This window comes from Lethenteron reissneri, chromosome 33 (genome assembly GCF_015708825.2).
Source record: "Lethenteron reissneri isolate LAM-NWPU_2019-01 chromosome 33, ASM1570882v1, whole genome shotgun sequence".
NCBI lineage: Eukaryota > Metazoa > Chordata > Hyperoartia > Petromyzontiformes > Petromyzontidae > Lethenteron > Lethenteron reissneri.
This window is the reverse complement of record NC_083811.1, coordinates 4,612,475-4,637,028: the sequence shown is the minus strand read 5'-3', so window position 1 is coordinate 4,637,028 and position 24,554 is coordinate 4,612,475. Positions and strand designations below refer to the sequence as shown.

The following is a 24,554-nucleotide window of genomic DNA, read 5'->3' as shown; positions in this document are numbered from 1 at the left end:
GTTTATGATGCTCGCGCCACGCCACTCTGATCCGCCACGTGCAACAACGCACGTTCGTCCCGCTTCTAGGAACGTGCTGGCGAGTGCCTCCGCCGACCACACGGTCATCCTGTGGGACCTGGTGCAGGGCAAGGTGGCGACAACATTGGAGCAGCACACGGACAAGGTGAGGTCACGCATGTGTGCGCGCACTCGCGTGTGTGTGTGTGTGCACTCGCGTGTGTGTGTGTGTGCACGTGCGTGCACACACACACACTCGCGTGTGTGTGTGTGTGCACTCGCGTGTGTGTGTGTGTGCACGTGCGTGCACGCGCGCGCCTGTGCCTGTATGTGCGGGCATGTGCGGGATCATTGGACAGCTCCCCCCTTGTGCAGTGCCATCTCCATCCATCACGTGGCAGTTGTTGCACCTGGCCACCGGGCTGCAGGCGCACATAAATCCGGCTGACATGTTGATGTATTTGAGCATCGCTCTTGGCTCGAAATTGGCAAAGAAAATAAAACATATTGAAGGATTACATTTTCCCTCCCCCCTCAATTTAGCACGGCTGTGTGAAAAGGCTGCGCAGGAGCGTTCGATGTCCTTGTGTGGTGGATTGATTCATAGCAGCTGTTGCTATTATTATAATATAAAAAAAAATGTTTGTGCGTGTTATCAATGTATAGCAGTTGTTTTTTTTTTTGCATCTCATAATTTTTTTTATTGCAAAATGGCACAACATCTTTACACACGGATAAAATGGCCATCGATGCACTGTTTCAGTGGCATGAGCATGCTGCACCGGGCACAGTAACTTGGCACATCAATTTCAGCGAGACACAAAAAAGACCTTCCAATTTAGCTTTGCGCTTGAGAAAAGCTATTGCTAATCTCATCATTCTTGGCTTGGCCTTTGGTGTGCCTCTGCGGGCACACAGCTCTTCGCCTGTGCTTTCCAACATCGAAATTAAAAAGCTAAAAAAACAGTCTTACTCGTCTATGATAATCACCAAAGCAACACATACCCCCCAAGGAGAGTACAGCGAAACTCCCGTTATCCGCGTTGATGTTTGGGATAACTTATCTGAAAAAAATATGAAGGTGCTTGGATGAATTTAGCACTTACTGGGTGACTCATTTGAAGATTGAGTGGTATTCAAATGAATTTCCCACCATTTATGGGCGACTCCTTTTATCCATGTATGAATGTAGATAGTAGGAAGACTCGGTGTCTGCAGATAGAATTATACCTTGGAATACTAATGATAGCGGGCAATAGGGTGGTGGATAAGAGGCATCTCGCTGCAGGCATTAAACGCTAGCCACGAGCCTCACCAACGATGGAGGCTGCGCCACATTTACACACAACGTCACGTCACGACTGTGCAGCGCTGCTTGCTCTGTGCTTGTGTCACGAGCTGCAGTATGGAGCGCGCTCGGGACTCGTTGACAGCGTCGCCTTTGCTCCGTGCTGCCTTCTGGATTTGGAAATGGAGACTAAGTTTCACATAAGCAGAGCGGATATAACAGTACTTTGGAAATGTGCTTTTTTTAAATCAATACTGTGCTTTGTTGGAATTGGCTCATTTTTTTGTTCAACGTTTAGAAGTTTTTATTTTATAACTACAATTATTGTGTTTGCGACTCAATCGCACTGCTTCTTTGTAATTTGTCGAGGTTAGCCTCGTAAGTATCTGCTGATGAAAGTAAGTTCACGAGTGGACCACGTGTTTGCATCTAAAGAAGCCGAGCATTCTGCAGTTTTCTCGCGCACTTTTCGCGGAGAGACTGGACGACAGCCGTGGGTTTGTTCGCTCGCAGCAGCCTGGGAAATTTCCAAGTTGGTGTGTGAGCCAGGCAGGGGGACACAAGCACTTGTATTCAGATTCAGAAATTAATTACAGTTGAATAATTTTCTGTGTGGGGTAATTAGTTAAACGGTTCTGCTGCTATTTGACCCCTTGGAATTTCTGCTTTTTTTTTTTCAAACTACAACGGTTATAACGAAACAGTCATCGTTAACATTTGCAGCATCATTCACAAGTGAAACTCCACCCTTGCCAACCATGCAGATTTAATCGGAAGGGTGCCGATTGTTACGCCATTTTTACCGCGTACCGCTTTTGCAGTCAACGTTTTTTTCGTGCGATAAACGGGTCTTAAAAATTGGCATCCTTAAGTCTGCCGGGTTGGCAAGTATGAAATTGTGGTTACAGCATTAACCGCCACGAGACGCGAGCTGACGCCGCGCCTGGCGAGCAGACGCCACGTGGGCACGCGCACACGCTACGGCGGCGGGTCCGGATAGAGCAGGAACCCGGTGAAGGTGATGTAGCGGCCGTGGTTGCTGTAGGCCCCGAAGCCCTCGCGCTGCGGGCTGTGCAGCCACACAGTGTCGCCGCTCTTGAGCTGCAGCATCACGCTCTGGCTCTGCATCTCGCGATGGGGCGACGGGTCGTCGTCGAAGAGCAGGGCCTGCGCCTCCCTCCCGTTGCGCATCAGCTTGACCGCCAGCGCACGGCCCGGCGCCTTGCCCGCCGTGAAGGCGAAGTAGTACGCGCCCGGCACGCGGCACGTGAACGTGCCCGACTCGCCGTCGAAGTCCCGGCCGATGTTCACGAACTCCGAGTCGAAGGGCATCGGCTGCAGGTCGTCATCCGCTGCAGACGCCGCGTTGCTCTCCTTCCCCTCTGCGCCCTTGCCCTTGAATTCGACCGGCAAGCTTTCGGTGCGTGCCACGGAGAACGCAGACCGGGCCTCATGGTTGACTGCCACCACCGCCAAGGACTGGCGTGACGGAGCGCCGCCGCGCGCCTTTGCATCTGCGGCCGGCGGCTCTTCTTCCGCCGCGATGTCATTGCTGGATCGTTGCTCGTCGCTGGCAGCCGGCGCGTCGTTGGCCTCTCGTTCCGGTTCGGCGGGCCGAGCGTCGCCGAGCGGCAGGTCGGGGTAGACGAGGTACCCGGAAAAGGTGGTGTAGGGCCCTGCGCTGCTGTAGAGCGCGTACTTGGGGTCGCCGTGCAGCCGCAGCCACACGGTGTCGCCGACCGACAGCTGCAGCATGACGCTCTGGCTCTGCACCTTGCGCTCGCGCCGCCGGTGCTCGTCGTAGGCAATGACCTGCACCTCGTTGCGGTTCTTCATGAGCATGACGGAGAGCGGCTTGCGTGGGTACTTGCCCACGGTGTAGGAGAAGTAATAGGCGCCCGGCACGCGGCACGCAAACACGCCGTTCGCCGCGTCGAAGTCCCCGCCGATGTTCACGTAGACGCGGTCGAAGGCCACCGCTATCTTGGGCCCGCCGATCATGCTGCTGGTGCGCGCGGCAGAGAACGCGGAACCGCGGGGTTGAGGCACGGACACCGTCGTCGTGGTGGTCGTGGTGGTGGTGGTGAAAGTCGCCACCGGTGCTGCCACGGCGAGCCCCTCGCGGCTCGCGTCGCCGTCGCCGGCGTGTGCGCCACTCGACGCCCAGCACAGCAGCAGTGCCAGCGTCGCCAGAGCGCCGGCGTGCGCCATCTCCGTGAAGCTGCGATGGGGCGGACAGATACACAGAGAATGTGTTTTTGTTTTATGCAGGGGGGGGGCAGACTTCATGTCTGTTGAATCGTGATCATCATTGGTCATGATCTATCCACTGCTGGATAGTCTCTCCAACCCATAGCCGTCTTGCATAGTCTTGCGGTGTAACAAACCTGTAAACAAGGTGATTTTATTTGTCCATGGTGGACGTCCTCTCAAGTGCATATTCCCTCCCTCGGATGTAGTTCATCATTATCCATGAGAAAAACCCCACCACAGCACTCAAAACGTTTTTTACCGTTTACTATTTTGTGCCAATTGAGCCCACCGTTTTTGTGACATGCGCTTTGCTGTGACATCCATCAACCTCGAGGCACTCGTTGAACAGGATTGACAACTGACAAGACCATGAAGGTCGAAACCAGTCTGTAAATGTGTCTGCTTAAGCAAATCCTGATGAAAATCTTGATCCAGAAGGCCAGTGAACTGAATTGTTATTCTATTTCTTCCCTGTACGTTCATTTTTGATCCACTTCAAACCAAATGTAAGTACAGGAATAAACATGAGGAAATAAACAAGCGAACGCGATGCGCCGGTTAAATTGCATCGCAGATTGTTTCGTATTTTTTTAATAATAATAATTAGAAGAGCTCAGGAGCCCGCATGTAAATGTAACGCAGTGATTCGCGTGATAATTGCATCGGCGTGCCGTCACTGTACACAAAGCATAATAGGAGGTGTGCTCATTAGTGTGCTGCTCCAGCAGTAATTGCTGGGTTTGCTGCGTGTGCTTGATGGACCGTTGCTGCTTCTACTGCTGAGAGCAGCTGGATGCAAAAGCCAGTCCACCCCACCCTTATTGTTATTGATGGTGCACAACAATTGCAATTTTTTGTTAGTCGTGGAGGTTTTTGTATTTATTATTATTAGACCTGCATCTCTCATTTTTATGTGTTGGCGCCATGTCACGAGAGGAAGGATCCGTTCGGAAACCCTTGCACAGCAGTGCAACACTTTGTGTCAGAGAGCGGTCCACAGAAGGAGACATTACAGTACCGTTTCTGAAATCTCTGAAAGTGACCACTTATCTCCACTCAGGATGGTATTATCGCACTGAGCCTGCTAGAGCTATAAATTTTGCCAAATTAAGTGGGAGACCCAATGTATTATCATGGGTGATTTTGGGTGCAGTCGGTGGTGACTGGGCTGAGGCCATCAACTTGGTGCACTCGAGAGAACCCAGTTTGATTACGGGCAGTCGATGAAGCCCCACGTCTAACTCGAGTTCTCAGTGGTGCCAAGCTCGCCGCTGTTGCCACCGAATCACTCGGCGACCTCGATTACATTTTCGCATACTGCAGTTATAGCAAAATTGCACATTCGTCAGGTTTCCGCTCTTTGTGGTTGTCGTCGGCATTTCTGCCGCATGTTAAGACGAGCGAACGACACTTGCAACCTAATTAATCCCGAAGGAGACTGCTGCTAGCACTCGTCCACATCTCATGACGATTATTTTTTTTTCATTGAATTTAATTTCCCCCCCCCCCCCCCTTGTTTCTTTTTTTTCTTTATTTTTCACGTCGCTCTCCGCTCAGAAACCATATCCGCTCAGAAACCGTATTTATTTTTCACGTCGCTCTCCGCTTGCCGCTTGTCGGCAGGCCTCCCTGGCCACCTGGGTTTAATTGCCAATCGGCCGCACGCTGCTGTCGCTAACGGGAGTTGGTTTGGCCGACACGGAGTCGCGGCGGTTGCCATGTTTCAAATTGCGGGGTTTGTTTGGTTAACGCGCCCGTGCGCGCCGCGCAGATGACGGCGCGCGGGGAGGGAAAATGAGGTCCGCGGTAACGAGAAACCATTAACGCAGCGGCAGTCTATAATTACTGCATTATGCCGCAGCGGCACTTAGCCGGTAGCTAAGCAGCGTTCTCCAGTAAGTGCCATTTTTTTATGTACATACGAAGAACATTGTGACTGCAGTTAAGTTCTTAAAAGCGAAACAAATTAATAAACAGCAATGATGGATTTAGCCAACAAACAAAATTACTATAATTGCCCAAAATACTGCTTTCTGCCCTCTGCTGTCCGTTGCTCACAACAATGTAACCTTCATTGCACCAGTGCCAAACATTCATTTTCGTCTGAGTAGGGGAGCTGCAGTGCAGTGGCTTGGTGCGCCGCGTTGTGAACCTGGCTACCTGAGGTTGATTCCTGGCCGCGGCGAGTGATAACTGAACCGGTTCTGCCCCCCCCCCCACCCCCACCAAAGACAAAGATCCCCCGTATAGCCTGAACAGACTTGGGGCAGGGGCTGTTAGCGAGCACCTATGAAGGCCGGAACTGCAGACAAGGGGGTGTCCAGCACCACCCCCCAACCACCACTTCACCAACCCACACTGACCAAGATGGTCAAGTATGGTCAAACAACTCCCGTGACAAATATGGTGTGGTGGGATGGCCTTACTCCGGCGGTGGCTTGACGAAGCTCATTATTTTGTGTTATTTTATTTTTGAGGGAATGCCAGCGAATTTAGAAAATCGTTTTTCCCCACTGCTGTGTTCTGTCCAGGACAAGTGATAAATTGCATTTGAGCTGGCCTCGTCGGCATGCACTGTTTAACATCCCAGCAAAGCTAAGCTCCCATCACCTGGGGGATATATCAGCCAGCATTACGACAGATTGGGCATTATTTAATATTTTGTAATACATGTTTTACTTTCTGAAAACCATTTGTAGGCTTGTCACTATGCATCATTAAAAACATTGATTTTCACGCTTTTTGATGTGTGCGTCAAATTTCCGCGCATGTGAGAATTCATCATTTTTTAATTTGATGGGTTACGATTCGTACCATTTAAATGCAAATGCCACATGAAGACTACTGGAGGGACCACAACTGTACAAATGACACGGGGAAAACCAAAAATTCTTTCAACGATATGGTAAAAATGAGACTTTAAATAATTGATTGTCGATTTAAATTGCAACCTCCCCCCCCCGCCCCGAATTGTACAAATGTATTGAATCAATTTAGGTGGAAGGGCCCAGTGAGTGAATTGGTACATGGGTAATAATTGTCTCTAATCATGATAAGCTCCACTCCTCCAACTCACATTTTACTTAATGTGAACAAATGTCCCTTTCAATAGGTGTGCTTGATGTGAGGCTAGCATCACCGCAAAATGAGCAGTCTTATCAATGCATCAATTATTTATTGGTATCAATTCTTATGTCTCACGATTTTTACTGGAACAAATTGCTGCGTTGATAATTGTTTTTTTACCCTTCTATCTGGCAATAAAACTGACACCTTTTTTACAAGGAGTCATGTTTGCATAGACCACAATACCTGCAGTCATACTGCAAACAAAAAACATAACTCTGTATGCACTGTCCTTGAAGTTGATTGGTCCACACCCGAGACAGCTTTCCTTAGAGCCTAGTCTCACATGGGTTGGACCAGATGACGCCAAAAGGCGCCTTTTGGCGTCATCTGGTCCAACCCATGTGTCTATGCAAACATGACTCCTTGTAAAAAAGGTGTCAGCTTTGTTGCCAGATAGAAGGGTAAAAAACCAATTATCATATTTTTTACTGGCAAATGAGGTTCCAATGGTGTAAATTGCTGCGTGTAATGATAACTGTTTTATATTTATGTGAATGATCAAATTATTCGCCAATGTCAAATTTAGTCTAAAGGAGCAAACAAAACCGTACAAACGATAGAGCAACAAATAATATATTATACAAGTGGTGAGCAATAAAATAAGACTGCAAAAGAATAAATGATTTTATCGAATAGAGGCCCTGCATTGCAGAAATTCATTAAATCGCTGTGGGTGGGTTTGGTTGGGTGGGTTGCTTTCGGTGGGTGTGGTAGTGTTTGGGTGGATGTGGTTTGGTTGGTGGATGTGGGTGGGTGTGGGCATGTTGGTAGGTGTTGCTAGGTTTGTGGGTGGGTGTGTGGGTGTGTTTGAGTGGTGTGTTTGTGACTCGTTATGGACGCGAGGCTGAACCACAGTGGCTGCAGTCTGAACGCTGTGCTCCGTGAAGACCGCTTCCTTATGTCGTACGGGACGTGCGGCGAGCGCTCGTCCGATCGAATCACGCGCCGCTGCCTCGCGCATCCCCAGCCCGCCGCTCGCCCTCCGCGCCCGTCCTGCCTCGCGCAGCCCGTTCAGCGTGCCACCTCGCTAGCAACGCGGCGGCGAGTGAATACAGATGTCCGCTCGCCGGCCTACATGCCACACGTCCGACTGTTTAAGCGCTTGCATAACACGTCCAATTGAGCCCGTCGGTGCATTTACTTGCACAGTGACATTCACGTCCATGCAGTTCACACGCGCGCATGTAGCGCGGGTAGAATTATATCCGCGTGTGGCAGACAGCAGTGGCTCTAGCGTGGTTGGCATGGACCCTGGGGCAAGGAATGGAATGGGGCCACCGTCCACATTTCCCCCTCTTTGTAGCCCAAATGGCCCCTCCAACCCTTGGGCTCTGGTGTATTTCCACCACCTGGACATTTGGGAATGCAGTGTGATATGCATACCAATACGTTTGTTAACTATTAATGTTTAGTAATGTTTAGTAATGCATACACGATTTCGAGACATCATATTGGCTGTTAAGAAAAGCAAGGCGGGATTGGGAAGGGCACGTTAATAGAAGGGATAATGTCTGGTGGTTGAGACTAATGAACGAGCGGCAGCTAATATAATTATACATTGGACTGATATAGCACTGTTCATGCAGAGATCACAGATCGCTGTACACAATAGACATGAAAAATATATATTTTTTAAAGTGTAGGGAATGTGCCCAAGAGGGCGACAGCCGAGGAGATGGAGTGATGAAATTCACTCGTGTGCAGGAGCGGAATGGATTGCTGCATCCATCACAGGACCTTGAGAGAGATGGTGATGACTTTGGGGAAGCCTTGATCCTGCAGCAATTGCGCATGGGTTGATTTCTTACGTAACGGAAATATATAGCTTATAGGCATCATGTTACTAAATACATCTGGTTCGTTTAAAATCACCTTAATTGTGTTTTTCTTGTGCACCTTTACATTATATATGTTTAAAAATAGCTCCCCTCCTGCTGTGATGCACATCGATCGCTCGGGCAGAGATTCATTTTGCCCTGCCAGTTTTTTTATTTTCACACGGGTTACCTGCCGGAGGTTGCTTTGTATTCTGCACGAGGCTTCGGCTCCCATCCGGGCAGACCTCATTTCTGCAAAGGTCGCCTCTGACAGCCGCGCTGACAAGACAATGATTGCGGCAGTCGAATCTGCACCCTCGAAAACCGCCGAGCGGACTTAACGGATGCAACGGGTTACGGCGGTCGTGCGCGTTCCGCCGCCGTGAGTGTGAAATTATCGACCGTCCCACCGCCACCGCCGCCGCCGTCTCGGCCGTGAATCCGGATTCGCAAGGCAGTGGCCGTGTCTCTCGCGCGGCGTTCGCCATGTGTTGATTGGTGTTCCGAGCCCGGCGCTTGCGGTCGGGGAAACGGTTGTTGGCAGCACCGTGGTCTCGTTCCACTTTGATGTTTAATTTGTGTCCACTCTGCGGGAGGCATTGCTCTTCCAGGCACCTCGCTCTCAGCTTGCCGATGTTCGGAGCCAAACACAATTATCAGCCCTTAAACTGAAAACTCGACATTTTTTTAGTTATTTTACAAGGTAAGGCCCACCGAGTTATATAGCTCTTTAGCTGAAGCAACCTTGCCACAAGTTATAGCTCAAGGAAATGGATTATCACGTGGACATTTATAGCAGAAAAATACTTGAAACGCGTGTTTCTTAGTGTGGAGGGAAAAACCGGAGGACCCAGAGAAAAATCCACACGGCCACGGAAAACATGCAAACTCCAAATATACGGGCGTCAGGGTTGGGATCGAACCAACGACCTCCTGTATACCCCTGTGATGAACGCATGTCGCAAAGCCCTTTCTTGGCTCACAGCCCATGGGAAGTTAGTTCCCTACGTCTCTGGAGAGAAATGTGATTTATTGACACAGCTGAAATTTGCACCGCTCAATACATATATGTCTGCATGTGAGTTGCGTTGGTATTCAGGATTCACCTCCACCCTGACCTTCCCAGAGTTTTGATGAACTGTCATGATTTGGAGTCCTAGAATTAATTAGTTTTTTATTCTTTTATTGTTTCATATCTATTGGTTAAAATGTTTCATCTCATTTGTATGGTTGTGTTTGTTCCATTAGCCTAAGTGTAACATCGGAATATAGTTTTAAAAAATTGAAAAACATGGATTAAGTTTTAATTAATGCATTGCCACATGCCTAATGGTATTGCTTCTGCACTGTAGAAATACCTTGGCCGTTAGCAAACGAAAACTAGAGCCTTCTCTTGCATTGTCTGGATAGATGTACGCATTGTATGTTCTGCATTTTAAAATATACAATAATTCCAGTTATTTGTCTCGATTACTTCAGGAGGGGTTTGCATTGGGTTTGTTTTTCACGTGGGAGGAAGCTGGAAGCACCTGGATAATCCCCACGCGCGTGCATGGAGATAATACTGGAAGGTCCACACAGATGGATACGTGTACCCATTTGTTGATATGGTGATCTTTTCGTAATCTCGCAGCCCAGTTGGTTTGGGAGTTTGATATATCACAGCATGATCCACCAACTCTTATCTTCAAAGCTGTGAATTGCAGGTGTGTATTTCTACATAATTAGCAGCTTCCGTGCAAACCGTTGGATCTCCAAATGATACATTTCTTTCGGGCAGGGATTCTCAAACCCCCGTTCTCATTATCCGCCTAATTCCAAAAAATATTTTTGATTTTCCAAACGCTGCAAACGCCTACGTTTTTGCAAAACAATAAGACCATATGATGTAGAGAGCACCATTTCAAATCACGTGTGTACGTGTGCGTCTAGCGTGACATAAACAGGACGATTAAAATTAATCGGCACTGTCTTTGTCGCGTGAAAGGTGTTACGGAATCATTAGGCAGCGTGCGCCGGTCGTAATTTCACGGAGATAAATTGCAACCGTAGCGAGATTTATTTTCCCAACAGTTTGCATGTTCTCCGATTAGTCGAGCAGTGTAACCGATGAAAATCGGTTAGAGTATTCCATTACAAATAATATCCGGTAGCCCAGCGCTAGTTGCGATTCATTCCAGGGGCGTTGCATGTGGCTACGTGCGCCTCTGGCGGACTTCATACTTGGGACCTTTTCAGCGGCACTCGCTCCAAAAACAGGTGATGAAGAGGATGTTGTAAATTCCAGGTAAGGATTGCGATTCGGAATAGAATTGCGGTCATGAGCTGGAAAAATCCCTGGTGCATTGAATTTCATGGCCACTGATAGCTGTTAAATGCACGACGCGCTGTCCTCGTTCCGTGAACAGATGGTGTGCGATGGGGCGAGGAATATTCTATAGGTGACCAGCAGGCCACCTTCAGATTTTACAGCTCCAAATTAAATCTCGCTCGCCAAATTCAATTTTCCTTGCCGGTCTGTCGATATCGGAACCTTTACCATCGCAGGACCTTTTTCGCGTGGCATTTTTTTCCCAGAGGAAGACCGTGTCAATGCTTTTGCGACGTGTTTCGTACCTGAGCAAGAAGACAGTTGCCCTCATGCATATGCTCCCGTGTGTTAACATGTGGTCACGCATGTTAACATGTGTGCAGTGTCTTCTTGGTTCTTTCGGTAAAGTCACGTAGAAGGTAAATAATAAAATAATAAAAATAAAACATAATAAAATACAATTCTCACGACGTTTCGGCCACAATGCAAGCAGCCGTCCTCAGGTGAAGAACAGGTCTGTCGGAAAGACAGCGTCTGACAGACCTGTTCTTCACCTGAGGACGGCTGCTTGCGTTGTGGCCGAAACGTCGTGAGAATTGTATTTTATGATGTTCTATTTTTATTATTTTATTATTTCCCTTCTATGTGACTTTACCGAAAGAACCAAGAAGATGAATCCTTGCAGTCACGAAAGCTTTAAATCGAAAAAAATGTGTGCAGTGTGTTAACATGACTGTTTGTTCATTTTGCAACACAGTGGGTGTGTGTGTGTGATTAGCTTGCTTTTACATGTTCATGTATGAAGGTCTGCATATGAGCGTGAGTGCATGCACGCATGGGTGAGTGCATGCATGCATGCATACACTCACTGGATTTATACATTCCACAAGTACATTCTCAGCACAATTGCTCAACAGAAAATATAATTGGCAACAGATTCCATAACCGGTCAAATTACACTTGTATGACTAGTCTTCTGCAATGCAATGCCAATAATTTTCTCGGTATGATGTCCGACGTTCTGCTCCATGTCCTTGGAGCTTCAGAAAATGTAGCTCTCTGCCGAGCATCACACGGTACAACCCAAAAACCCGCTGGAGAGTGAAACTACAGCACGACCACAAAAGCATGGGCGGTGGTAATCTGCATTTCTTTTAAAGGAGAAATGTGTTTTGTCTGCTGTTCAAACAATGCTTTCCATGAGCTCGTGAAGATTATCTTCTCAGCTGTTTGCTGCGGGAGTTTATCACTTGCACGGCCGCCAGAGGAGACCACCTCGTCGACGATAATGTGACCAATCGGCATCCCTGGCACCAAGCCCCGTCATTATCCGTGCGATGCACACAGCGTAGCGCAGCAGAGAAACACTGGATTACCTCAACTAGGCACGGAGAATGGAACCCAATGCTATTCAGCCAAAGAAGGGCCAGCGCGTTTATCTTTTTATTTTAAGAAACTATTCTAATGTGTCATGCACGACGAAGCTTTTACGGTCGTCGTTGCAAAAGTGCCCGGCGCGGGTCGGGAAATGTTGATTGTGAGTCAGCTGCTTGACTCCACATTTGAAATTCACCCTCCCTCCACTCTTTTTCTACAGCTCATTAATTATACATTCACGTATAACAGAGGCTTAGTGGAACCAGAATTTAAAGGCAGTAATATAACCCCCCCCGCCCCCCAAAAAATGAAATTCTACTCCAAGGCAGAGCGCGACCAGCGCAGCATTTTAAAGCAGCGGCACACAACGAGATTCACACACGCAAGCAGTCCTTAACAATAATAATAAACACCAATCTTACCAGAGTAGCGGAAGAGAGGTTTGTTTTGTTTATCAGATGATCCGGTCAGGTCTGCCTTTTTGTATATATTGATATATTTTTTATCTTTTTAAATCAAAAGCTGTGCCGGTGCAGGAGCAAGTCGGATAAATATTTACGGCTCGACAGGAAAAAAAAAAATCTTCCGGGATGCAGGGCGAGAAAAGCGCCGGCGATATCGTTTGGAATGAACTAGCTGCACGGACGGCACACGTGCGTGGCCGATCCTCGCTCACCAACGGCTGGCGGTGGCTCCCTACGCCAAAACGTGAGCTAGTGGCGAAGCGACCGGCAGGTTTCCGAGGCACCAAACGCGAGCGAACACCCCCCCCCCACTACTCCCCCCAAATCCCCTCCACCACCAACCCAACCACCGCCACACCGCACACCCCGCCCAGCCCAACCTCCGGTCGCATAGCAGAGACACAGGGGGCTTGGAGGGGGGAAGAGAGATAGATGAGGATGGCGAAGTCGAGGATGAGAAAGGCGAGGGGTAGGTGGCGGGAGGCGGAGTGACAATGAGTTTATATTCGACGCATGCCTCCTGTTTCACTTGGACAGCCTCGCTCGCCCGAGCGATGTAGTGATTTTCCTACAACCAGGGATGAGCAAGAACCTTCGTTACATTCTGAGAGCGTCTCTCCTGCACGCGATCTTTTTTCATCTTCTTGGTTAATGTGGGGTTTTTTTTCTCCGTCATCCAGACAAATTTGGTTTCTCCATCCATTGCCCGTGATTTATGCTAACGCTGGCTAATCGTGAGCAAGGCAGGGCAACGCGCAATAACGCTGCGCTGCCGTTTCAACCTCCCCGGAGAACACTTGAGAACATTACGCCGACCTGTCAAGTCACAAGCCTAGCTCACCTTTCCTGTCGCCCAAGTAATTATTTTTTCGTTTAAGAATATTTTTTATTTTATTTTACCTGCACGTTGAAATAAATTGTCACAGTGTTCCTTGCGCCCTCAAATTAAGACGCCCGGCATGTTGCTGTGACAGAGCGTTCGTGCAGACGTTTAAACGATCGTCCCTTTTCGGTTAACGTCTGAGAATAAGGGTCTTTGTTTCGCTGGGCCTCTAATAGTGTCCTATAGATTTCCCAACCCACCACTACCTTCCCACCCCACCCCCAGCACCCCAGCGTCAGCCAGGCGGTAACTAATAAAATTTGACGTTATTAACTTCCTATGTGAAGAGCATCGGGCACAACACAGGCTGCATTCATGAGCTCTCACAGCAGCAGCAGCAGCGCATTGTCCTTGATTATGGCTTAAACATAATCCTGTCTGTTGGTTATTTTTGAGCGGAAGGAGGAGGTTTGGGGGGATGAATTAGAAAAACCGGCAGCTAAATCCCTCTGCTGCAAACACGGGGAGACATTGTTTTTTTTAAATTGCACTCTCCAGGACACTTGAAACTCCCGTGTGTGTGTGCACACATATCAAGACAAAGACCGAGATCCCCCATGCACCGCACATAGACTGTTGGGGCAAGTGTTATTAGCGAGCACCTAATGATGGCAGGCACGGCGCACGAAAAGGTGGTTTGGCCAGCTTTGTGCCTGGCCTCCTTTGTCTCTCCCCGGTGTTGATATGAAGACACCACAACAGGTGCCTAATTTTGAATACTCAGTAAACCTAGTGCAAGGAGGCTCTGGACCGGTTAACATGTCACTCGCCAGCGATGTTATCCGTGGCCAGAAACCTAATCCACGTAGCTGGCTTCGTAGCAAAAAACAATCAGCATGTTGCCCATACACAAAGAGAAAGATCCCCCGTATAGCCTTTAACAGAGTGTTGGAGCAAGTGTTGTTTGCGATCACTTATAAAGGCCGGCACGCCGCACGAGGGGGTGGGCGTATAGTACCACGCCTGGCCGCCTTTGTCTCCCCAGTGGTGATGTTTACACACCGCTACACCAGGTACTAATTTGAGGATGAGTCGACCTAGGGGAAGGCCCAGGACCGGTTCAGATAATCGTCACCAGTATTGGCCGTGAGCGGGAATCGAACTCGGGTCGCTGGTTTCGTAGCGCAGTGTGCTCACCCCTCCACCCATACCCGTACACGCACACACAATGAGGCACACCGACTCCCCATCGCCCAGAGCCCATTTACAGATAAATAGGTGTGGAACGAGCAGTGGCATTTTACACGATTTAATCACTACCACTCTGTTTCCACGATGGCGCTCCCTGCCATTAACCTGCACAAGCTCCCCCCCCCCCCCCCCCCCCCAGGGAGAATCTTTTATTGTCAATTTAGTTAAGAAATAATTAAGTGGAGCTTATGCAAACGTTTATGGCACGTTGCTGTTGCCGGTGAGCAATGGAAGGTGGTGGAAAATTGGAGCTTTAAACCATGAAATTCACATCTGGGGTTTGATGGAAAAAACGGATTCCACACATGTATATATGTATGTATGTTGAACTGCGTTTGCATCGTACGTTGCCCAACGATCATGGAATGAAGCTGGGGACCGAAGCTGAGTCTGCGATCTTTTATTTTCAGTATTTTGACGGGCAACATCGTTGTAAGTCCTTTTCTCTTTTATAGGCGATCTGTGTGATATATAACCTTGCACATCATAAACGCCGGTAAATATTTGACGATGCAAGACTGAGCGGATATTTCCCCGCAAATCGTAGGCTCTGAAAAATCTGTCCTTGACATAAAATAACCAGATTGCTGCTTTTAGGTGTTTTTTTCTTCTTCTTCTAAAGAGTGGAGATAATGTCGTTTCAATGAAGAAGTCTATTCAGAGTGATGCTTCGAGAAATATTTCGGCGTTTCCGTTAATTTTTTTTGTCAATTGTTGCTCGGGGGGCACCGTGCCGTTTCCTTGCTTTGGGATGAGGATGGACCGACTTCTTATGACGGTGCGTTCGCAAGAGCGCACCCACAGTCGTAGTACGACCGTCGCGCTTCCTTCTCCCTGGTGATGCTCATTCCACTGTCGCATTGTTTTTGCCTGCCGAGCTCGAAATTCACTGCCGCGACTGGCGAGCACAAAGGCGCCACTTTCATTGCGTCCGCTATCATGCCGCGTGCCCTCGTTGAGAATTCCGTCTGATCTGGCGGCAGGACGCGCTACGAGTGTCGGCGCGAGCATTCGCGTGACGGTGTTTAATTCCCCCACCGCCTTTGCTTCGCGTGGGGAAATTGAATGCCGGCAACGGCGCCCTGGAGATGAGCGGCAGGAAAGTCTGCAATTTTTTTGTGTTAAGCACGCCATAAGCAGGGCCTTGCTCGTTAAGTCTGTGCCCCACCCTAAGGCTCGTCGGCCCGTCGGCTCTGCAACTCAGCGGCTCGTAATGGACAGCATCTGTCGGTGCGATTGTAGTGCCGTTCCACACGCGCGTCCCCCTTTCCCCAACCCCAGCCGATCTTGCCCCACTTTGTCTCAGGCCCCCGAATGTGTTACACTCGACCGCGGGCTACTGAACCGATGAGCAAAACGGCGGTTTGGAAATGACTGAGCTGTAGCAGCCAGCGGTGATTTTTTTCAACTTAAATTTGGAGACGGATTTCATCAATCCTTATCAACACCACCATAGTTCATTTCCTGGCCAAGGCTAACCTAAGTGCCGACGAGTGTCTATATCTGAACCAATCCTTGGCTCCGCTGTTCAGCGACACACTGACCAGCCCCATGACTGAGTGTCAAGGCGAGACCTTCATCCACCAGTAGTAGTATAATAAAAGAGCTGGACATTATCCTAAGTTCAACAATTTTTATCTAAACAAATCACTTGGTGAACCTGCGCTGGCAGTGGTGCACAAGCACAAATAACTTAAAAACTCGAACGCATCAATAAAGCTGCCTTAATAAAACACTCTCACGTGTTGAGTTTTTAATTTATCCTCGGGCCAAACTCGAAGGCGCATGAGGCGATGATGATTCATTGTCACCTTCCTTTGTGCACATCCTGGAGCGGGCCCGTGAATGACGCTCGCGTGCTTTTCTGTAAATGATGCCGATGCAATGCAGAACTTCGCACGCAGTCACTTTCTTTCTGCTTGCTCGGCAAATCTTTCAAAGAGTTGCTGCCAGCGTCGGAGCGTGAGTCGAGCAAGTTTCGTGGCGCTCGGCCAGTGGCTGCTGCTAAGACACCGCAAATGCTGCTCGTTAGCCAGTGACAGCTTGCTTCTGGGGCAGATTTTTTTGTTGTTATGTTTTTTTTATTCCAAGTTTTATCCCAATGACGCTGCATGACAATGTATCAACTCAGAACCCCTCGAATAATAATAACTACTCGTGGCATTGGTGGCATTCTTATAGTGCAAGGCTATATCATTCAGCTATGGTCTGCTATTAAGCGGTGCATCACCCCGTGTGAAGATAACTACCCATGGAAGATGATATCACAGACGTGACTTCTGAAATCTCAAGTGACCTTTTATGCATGTAAGAAGGCGCTGCACCTTCCCACAATTCACCCTGCTTTGGAGAAATGTTTGACGCATGGCAGGCGATCCATTATTTTTAATTAACAGAGCTGCCATTTTTTTTAATTTAAGTGTAAAAACAAATTTAATATGACGAGGTTTTTTTCATCCAGCCATTGGTGACTGAGGCGAGACCATTACTCATTCCACTTGAGAGCCCTGTTTAATCGTACGTGTGGCTTAAAACCAAATTCCATGATAATTTATCCGCAGTGCTGGCTCGGTGCTGTCTCTTGAGCCACCCGGTCACCTCCATAATCATCAATCATCAGCCATGATATGTCCACTGCTGGATGAAGGCCTCCCCCCATCTCTGCGGTAGTTGTGGCTGCCATTCCATGACCAGTCTCGACCACTCACTGTGTCGTCCCTTCTAGCGAAGTGTCCTCCCGCCCGAGCCCACTCACTTTGCGTGCATGATGATGACGACTAACTTGCGTACATTCTCCGTTACATGCGCTTCTCTTCGCGTCTCACTGTAATAGTCGTCTCCTTAATTTCAGTCACGTCACTTCGTCACATATATGTACATTCAAATGATAATGGCACATTGTGCGAGATAATTATTATGGATGGCTGGTTATTTTTAATTAGTCTTCATCTGCTTGAGAACGTCAAAGACAATTTCATGAATTTGGGAGCCAGCGAAGCCGTTAAGGCTCTCACCCTCCTCCGGGCTCGCGTTTTCAGAGCGCTGCACCCAGAAATGTCGTCGATGGGGGGATTATTTGCAGATGAAGTTTACAATGGATAATCGCCCCGTCCTTTTATAAAGGGCTTACTGTTTACCCGCAATCCCCACGCTCCGCCACCACCGACTGGGTTTACTTGATTTATTTACAAAACTTAAACCCCCGCATGAGCACTGCAGACACTGCAGAAATACATTCGCTTGTGCGCATAAGGGACTGAGAATGAGGAATAAAGGATGGGGGGGGGGTGTCATCTCGACACTGCTATTGAGTGGGAAAAAAACTTAAATGCCTAAGAAATTAATAATGAGCTCATATATTAATAATTTAGGTCTGTAACAATTAACCGAATCAACCCTCGTGCCTCCCCCCCCACTAACGTTTCTTGTGGTAAATGGTGAAGCTCGGTAGAGATGAGCACTACCGCCAGTAGTAATCGATAAAGGGGCAGCCCTGCAATTTCTTGCTCACACCCCTGCTGGCAGAAGGGCCTTCGCGAGAGGGTAGTTTGGTCTACTCTTCCACGCTCGGCAGACACATTTGAATAAGCGGGAAACCCCACGCTTTCCTCCACCGCACGCCATCTGCCCCATCGACTCGGTGCCGTGTGCACATTTATACTGTTGGGTGGAGGGGGGGAAATAGGTGGGATTTAAGATCCTTTACACCGTTGATTCAACCGCCACACTCGAAGATGGGACCGAACAAACGACCTCTGGCTTGCAAGTCTTAAGCGTGCTACCCATTGCACCACGGCGGTGCTACAGGAGCGGTATTTCTCACGAAAAACTGAAACGAATGGTGCGCGGATTTTTTTCCCATCAAGCATCCGTCGAGGGAGTACCGCTACGCAGCCACGCTCTGATGACCGCTGATCCCACAGACAAAGTATGTGACAGCGCAGGGGCCAGTTTTCCCCATTGCTCTGAATCATCGCGATGTGTGTGTGTGTGCGCACAGCTCTGCCTATTGTTACCGGTCATATTGTGCTGTGCTGAATTTCATAATTTGGTCTTTTCTCGGTCGATATAATTTTTTTAACCCCCCCCCCCGACCCTTTGCGCGGGTATAATAAATGATTCTGTCCTTTGAAATTGCACAGCTGAACAGACTAGTTACATTGTGTGGTATTTGTATGTGTGTGTGTATATATAATGTGTTCTCATTTGCATTTTTCACTTGGAGAGCGATATTGAAATATTCCGCACGTCGTGCGACGTATATAGCTGAAAGGAAATGTAACTGTTTAATAGGGAAATGGAGCCGCGCGGAATAAATAATTGCAGGCCCATAAGCTGTGTAAAGGAATAATGATGTCGCGTGGCACGGGGAAGTGTGTGAAAAACAGTGAATAAATTGGCAGGTGGCCAGAGATCTCGGCTTTAATTTAACGCTCCCAAAAATAGCGTGGGATGTCGACGCCTTCCAACGCTTCGCTGCAAATGTCCTCCCCGGCGCGTCGGGTCCCCCCGAGATTGTTGACGCGAGCACGTCCGTTTAAAAACAAAAGCACTTCTATCACAGTATTCTAGAAATAGCGGTAAAAGAAAACGTACGATGACTCGTTAATTTTTATTTGCTTTAATTGAGAAATTTTTATAATTGGATGCAGGTCCGCGACGAGCCATACGTCTCGCGGACAGGGTTATCCAGTTTAGAATGTCGGCTTTCGCGACCAACATTATCCAAAATAGAGGGTTTTTTTGGGTTAGAAAGCATAAATGTAAATACGTCGTTCAACCCGCCACCACCCGACACAGCCAATTAGTAAGTTTTATCACGTATACAAAACATGCCAATTAGTTACGAGTACAGCACACCAGTGTGTTGGCGAGTAAACCCGCAACATTTACAATTTGAGTGGGTTTGCTCCGGTGTGCTGAACTAGTAGCTAATTGACATGTTTTGTTTACGTGACAAACTTTACTAATTGGCTGTGTCGGGTGGTGGCGGGTTTAATGCCACATTTATATTTAGGCAATTTAACCCAAGCAAAACTCTTTTTGGGTTTATCCAGCACCTACAGAGAAGTTTTATAATAATTGACCAACTTGCCAAGGCCAGAGATGTAATTGACAAGCCATGTAATGCTCCGCCGTTTTATCGATTAGCAGTCGATTTTTACGCTCGCGATACACGCGCCTAACATTTAAAATGTGAAAATCGATTGTTTAAAATGAATGCCAATTGCACAAAAATTATACGCTAATGTTACATTTAGGTGAACATACTTGTCAACCCCTTATCGGTGCCTACCTTATTACCGACCAATTCAGACCTTATTGGTCACCTCGTGCCTTTATAAATCACAACGTTCATCCTACAAAGTCCCATCACAAGGAAGAAACACAAACAAATAGAAAAAAATGTGCCCGTATTGAAACGGCTGTACGCCGTGTGGACCTGAAAACTACATTTCCCTGTACAACAATACGGGTAAACTGTATGGGTTGACAGGTATGTAAACAGGGTAAACAAATCTGTATGGACGAGACGCAAATTAAATGATTACTTAATCGAATTGCAGCACTGAAGCATGAGAGTTCATTGAATTACAGATGGGGGTGAATTGTTAGAATAATTATTTATAACCTCTTGTCAATTTACTCTTGGATAAAGGGCCTCTCCGTGCTGTTGTCGGTCATAGGGCGTGTTGCACGGCTGTTATTAACCTTTGGTGAACAGAATTGCTTTTTCTATTGAGCATGACAGTATGATCTTTCATATTCACAAGGTAGAGAGACGAGACTTATCTGTATGCAAGGTTGTATCTGTACAGATGCAGTGGTGCAGATAGACTCATGCTTAAACGCCAGTTTCCAACTTGCCTTTAGCAACATCTCGACTAAGACTAATACCAAATACAAAAAAAACCCCGGAATAGTCTTAACAGACTGTCGGTTCATGTGCCGTTAGCGAGCACCTATTAAAGCCAGTGTGGCAGAGAAAACTGCTTAAAACCACCGCTATTAACACTTTCCATGTTTGTATAATAATAAAATAAACTTTTGTTTTCTCCCAAGAATGGAAAGACCGCAGCGATTTACTTGACCGATGAATAATTAAAGGAGTGCAGAAATGTCCTGACACCGGCGCTTTCCATGGCAGCGGGTGAATCGTGCAAAGTAATAAATAGCAAAATGATGAATTACGACAGCGATGGCCCAGAGCATACGGGTTGGAGGGGGCGCACGAGGCACGGGTCATGCGCGGATGCTCTCCGCTAGCGAGCGAATAAAAAAAAAATAGGTTTCGATTTAAAGCTTTCGTGACTGCAGGGATTCATCTTCTTGGTTCTTTCGGTAAAGTCACGTAGAAGGGAAGTAATAAAATAATACAAATAAAACATAATAAAATAATTCTCACGACGTTTCGGCCACAACGCAAGCAGCCGTCCTTAGGTGAAGACCAGGTCTGTCGGGAAGACAGCGTCATTCAGACGCTTCTACGTGACTTTACCGAAAGAACCAAGAAGAAAAAAGTAGGTGTTTAAAACGTCGGCTATTGCGACCGATATTGGGTTAGATCGTATCAATATACATGTCTTCAACCCTCCTCCACCCGACACAGCCAATTAGTAAGGTATGCCACGTGAAGAAAACGTGCCGATGTATTACTACTTCAGTGTATTTGAGATCAAACCCACAACATTTTGGCAATTGCCTAATAATGCTGGTTGCAATCACCAGCGCATTGTCGTACTCAAATCGTGAATGTTGTGGGTTTGCTCTCTATCACACCAGTGTGCTGAAGTAGTCGCGTATTGGCACATTTTGTTCACGTGACGTACCTTGCAAGTTGGCCGTGTCGGGTGGAGGTGGGTTTACGACACATTTGCGCGATCTAACCCAACAAACTTTATCATGAAAATAGGTGTTAAGCGGGTCATGTGTGACTCTCCTCTGCAGGCGTGTATTGTACATCTTAACTGTGGATGAGAGGCATTGCCATTTTTTTGTATACATGATAATGACTTTGCCGGCTTTGTTTGGGCCTGTTGTAGAAGGGATGCGAATTGATGGTTCGCCCTTCTTGGCCAGTTGATTAATGGTCACGATTCTGGGTGGGTGGCGTTTCCAAAGCAAACACATACGGGTGTAATTTTACTGACTCGTACGGTAATGAATGGTCTGCGAAGACCTCCGGCCCTGAGTGCTGACACCGTTGGAGACTAAGGTCAGCCTGACATTTGCAAGCCTAATTCTGTTCAATTAAAACACAAAACACGTGCAGTTAGTTCCGTACATTTTCATATTGTGAATAGGTGCAATAATTTATTAATCAATTATTTATGATTTCTGCAACTGATTATTCTTAAGGCTGTCTTCAGAAAATATGACATGGGTCATCTTTAATTTTTATATTTATGCCTTCGCTTTTCCAATATAACTTTATGGACGACATCTGGAGAGAGCGGTGGACTCACTGATCAAGGCTGATAAATATGTGCAAATAACATTGTATTGGTACATTAATTCCAATTGTGCAAACAAACATTTTAAAACGAGAAAAACAAAATGAGAATCAATCAAATTGAGACAATAAAAAGAGGCAAATGTTTATTGAATCAACGCTTAGCAATTTGTATAATTGTTGGCCGATTAAATTGTTCCATGCCCATCAAGTATACTACTAATCGTATAATTTGGATGTTTTTTCGTTGAAACCAAATATACAAAAATTACACGTCACTTACAAATGCACCATTATTATAAGCCATGATCAGTCCACTGTTAGATTGGTGCACACTTTAGATTAAAGCTATTTTTCTTTCATTCTTCATGGTGTTTGATAATCCCCTGTTAGGTTTGCGGCTGAAGAGCCATCAATAAGCCACGTTCCCAACTCACGCTGGGGAAATCGAATTCTTTGGATACACTCAAGGTGCTATTCAGTGAAAAAATAATTGCAGTGAAATACAAAAGCCATTCTCCTTTCCGTGTTGAGAGTGACGAACAATGTTGACAGCGGTCTTTATAACCACACGAGAGCCCAGGGAGACTGCACGTCTTTTAAAGTGAAGCTACCTCTCCTCACTCTCATCTCACTCTACTCCCCATTCACAAACTATTGGACCTCTCCCCTGACATCGCACTCTATTCCCCTCCATGCAGTCCCCTACCTCTGCCCTCTCATCTCATGGCTGGTGAAGGCGGGGTTAATAGATGTAGGCACATTGAAGTGGAGTATAACTATAGATTAAGCTGCACTGCGCTCTGCTGCCAACAATGTATAGCATATAATACCAGTTGTGCATCGTGGTTGCCCACAAAAGCACTATACAGACTCAAACCCGCTTAGCTGCAGAGTTCTGACACGGTCAGGCGTATTCCTACTCGACAAAGAATGACCGAATCACACAGCCATACGTGAAAATGTTTACTTCAAATGGTGAGCTCGTACCTGGCAAGCCACGCTATTCTCTTCAAGGAGTGGCCTGCCCTCTTGTTCCTAAATTGCAATGGTGGCGAAGCTTGTCGCCATCCTGCTGAGCTGCACGATTGTCCAGAGTTGAGCATTCATTCGCAAGAGATGTGCAACCCAATGACAAGGAAATCCTAAAAAGAATAGGCATAGACAACCGGTCAAGTACAGGAAATGGAAATATTCCAGACACGTGACCAGGATGAATGGTGGCCGGCTGCAATGGACAGTGATGGAGGGAACAACTGGAAGGTGCTAGGGGAAGAGGAACATCTCGATCTAACTGGACGTCAAACGTATGTATGTTGAACTTCTTTCGCACCGTACGTAGCCAACCGTGCTAACCAGAGGCAACATCGAACACTCGACGGGATGGAGACCGTCTCGGTTGATAGATGCAGCCGCGGACAAGAGAGTCATGGATTTAGCCCTGCAAGGAGATATCGGCGAAGGAAACTGTCAGGCCCCAATAGCCCCAAACGCCATGGGGACTAGACGATCAAGACTGACAATCCAAACCATTCCCTAAAGGGGATAATGGCCTGCTCTGTTGTTGCTGAAATGCGCGCAACCGCCAGCGATTGTGGAGATGCTTGCGAGCCTGGCCTTCCGCATGTTTTGCCGTTTGCGTGCGTCCTTGCGCGATAGATGTTGTGGCACATTGTTTTGTGGTTCCTTCTGTTTCAAATCGCCCCCTTAATTGACACCGTGATGCACGGGCGCACGCTGCAGCCGCTCCCTTGATCAATAACAACGGGGGAGAGGGAGCGTTGCCTCCTTTGCATGCTGCCCTCGGCTGCGACGGTGTGTATCGTAATTTATCACTGCAAGCGGAACGTCTCGTAAATAGCGGGACAGGTGTGCCTGTAATTGTCTTTTTTTCCTGTCCAACCCCCACTCGGATGTTGTAGCTATAGCAGCGGTTAGCATCGCACCATCAAATCGAGTGATACTAAACGTACATACCATTTGAACACCAAATGCTATTTGTTCGTATTTTAAACATAGAGAGGTTGTCGGCGCACTTGCCCAAAGCAAGGTCATGTGTACGGAACATCAATCTGTTCTGAACCTTTGGGGGATTTTTTGTCTAAAGAACCGTAGGCAGATGGAAAGCGTGCCGGGCAAAGTGCCGTGATATTCAGCATTTGCAGCCCTTGTTTTCCTTGAGTTTTTTGGAGGATTTTTGGTTTTGGATAATTGAACCTCATGGCGGGACCCTGGCGTCCCTAATAAACGGAAGTCAAAATCGTAATTAATTCATTTTTAGCGACTCCGTCCCACCGCGCACATAAACGCTGCGACACGCCTGGCGCAGATCATTCTGTTGTCGTGTCGTCCAAGTGCAGCGAGGACGAATGCGCAGAAGAGCTGAAC

At 47.5% G+C, this 24,554-nt stretch overlaps 2 protein-coding genes across 2 annotated transcripts in view; one reads left to right on the top strand and one right to left on the bottom strand.

Moving 5' to 3' along the window:
• PWP1 (PWP1 homolog, endonuclein) overlaps positions 1–24,554 on the top strand; it is a 42,275-nt gene that overhangs the window by 9,223 nt on the left and 8,498 nt on the right. Inside the window, 1 exon segment of the mRNA XM_061564352.1 lies at positions 70–166. Within this exon segment, the coding sequence (XP_061420336.1) occupies positions 70–166 (97 nt within the window).
• LOC133350236 (complement C1q tumor necrosis factor-related protein 4-like) lies at positions 685–12,942 on the bottom strand. Its single transcript, XM_061564362.1, has 2 exons — positions 12,598–12,942; positions 685–3,509 (listed from the first exon to the last, which is right to left on the bottom strand). Exon 2 carries the CDS (start codon positions 3,497–3,499, stop codon positions 2,267–2,269), a length of 1,233 nt encoding a protein of 410 aa, XP_061420346.1. The 5' UTR covers positions 3,500–3,509; positions 12,598–12,942; the 3' UTR covers positions 685–2,266.

Coding starts and splice junctions, on each gene's coding strand:
- LOC133350236 (XM_061564362.1), bottom strand. CDS start 3,499: ATGGCGCACGCCGGCGCTCTGGCGACGCTGGCACTGCTGCTGTGCTGG.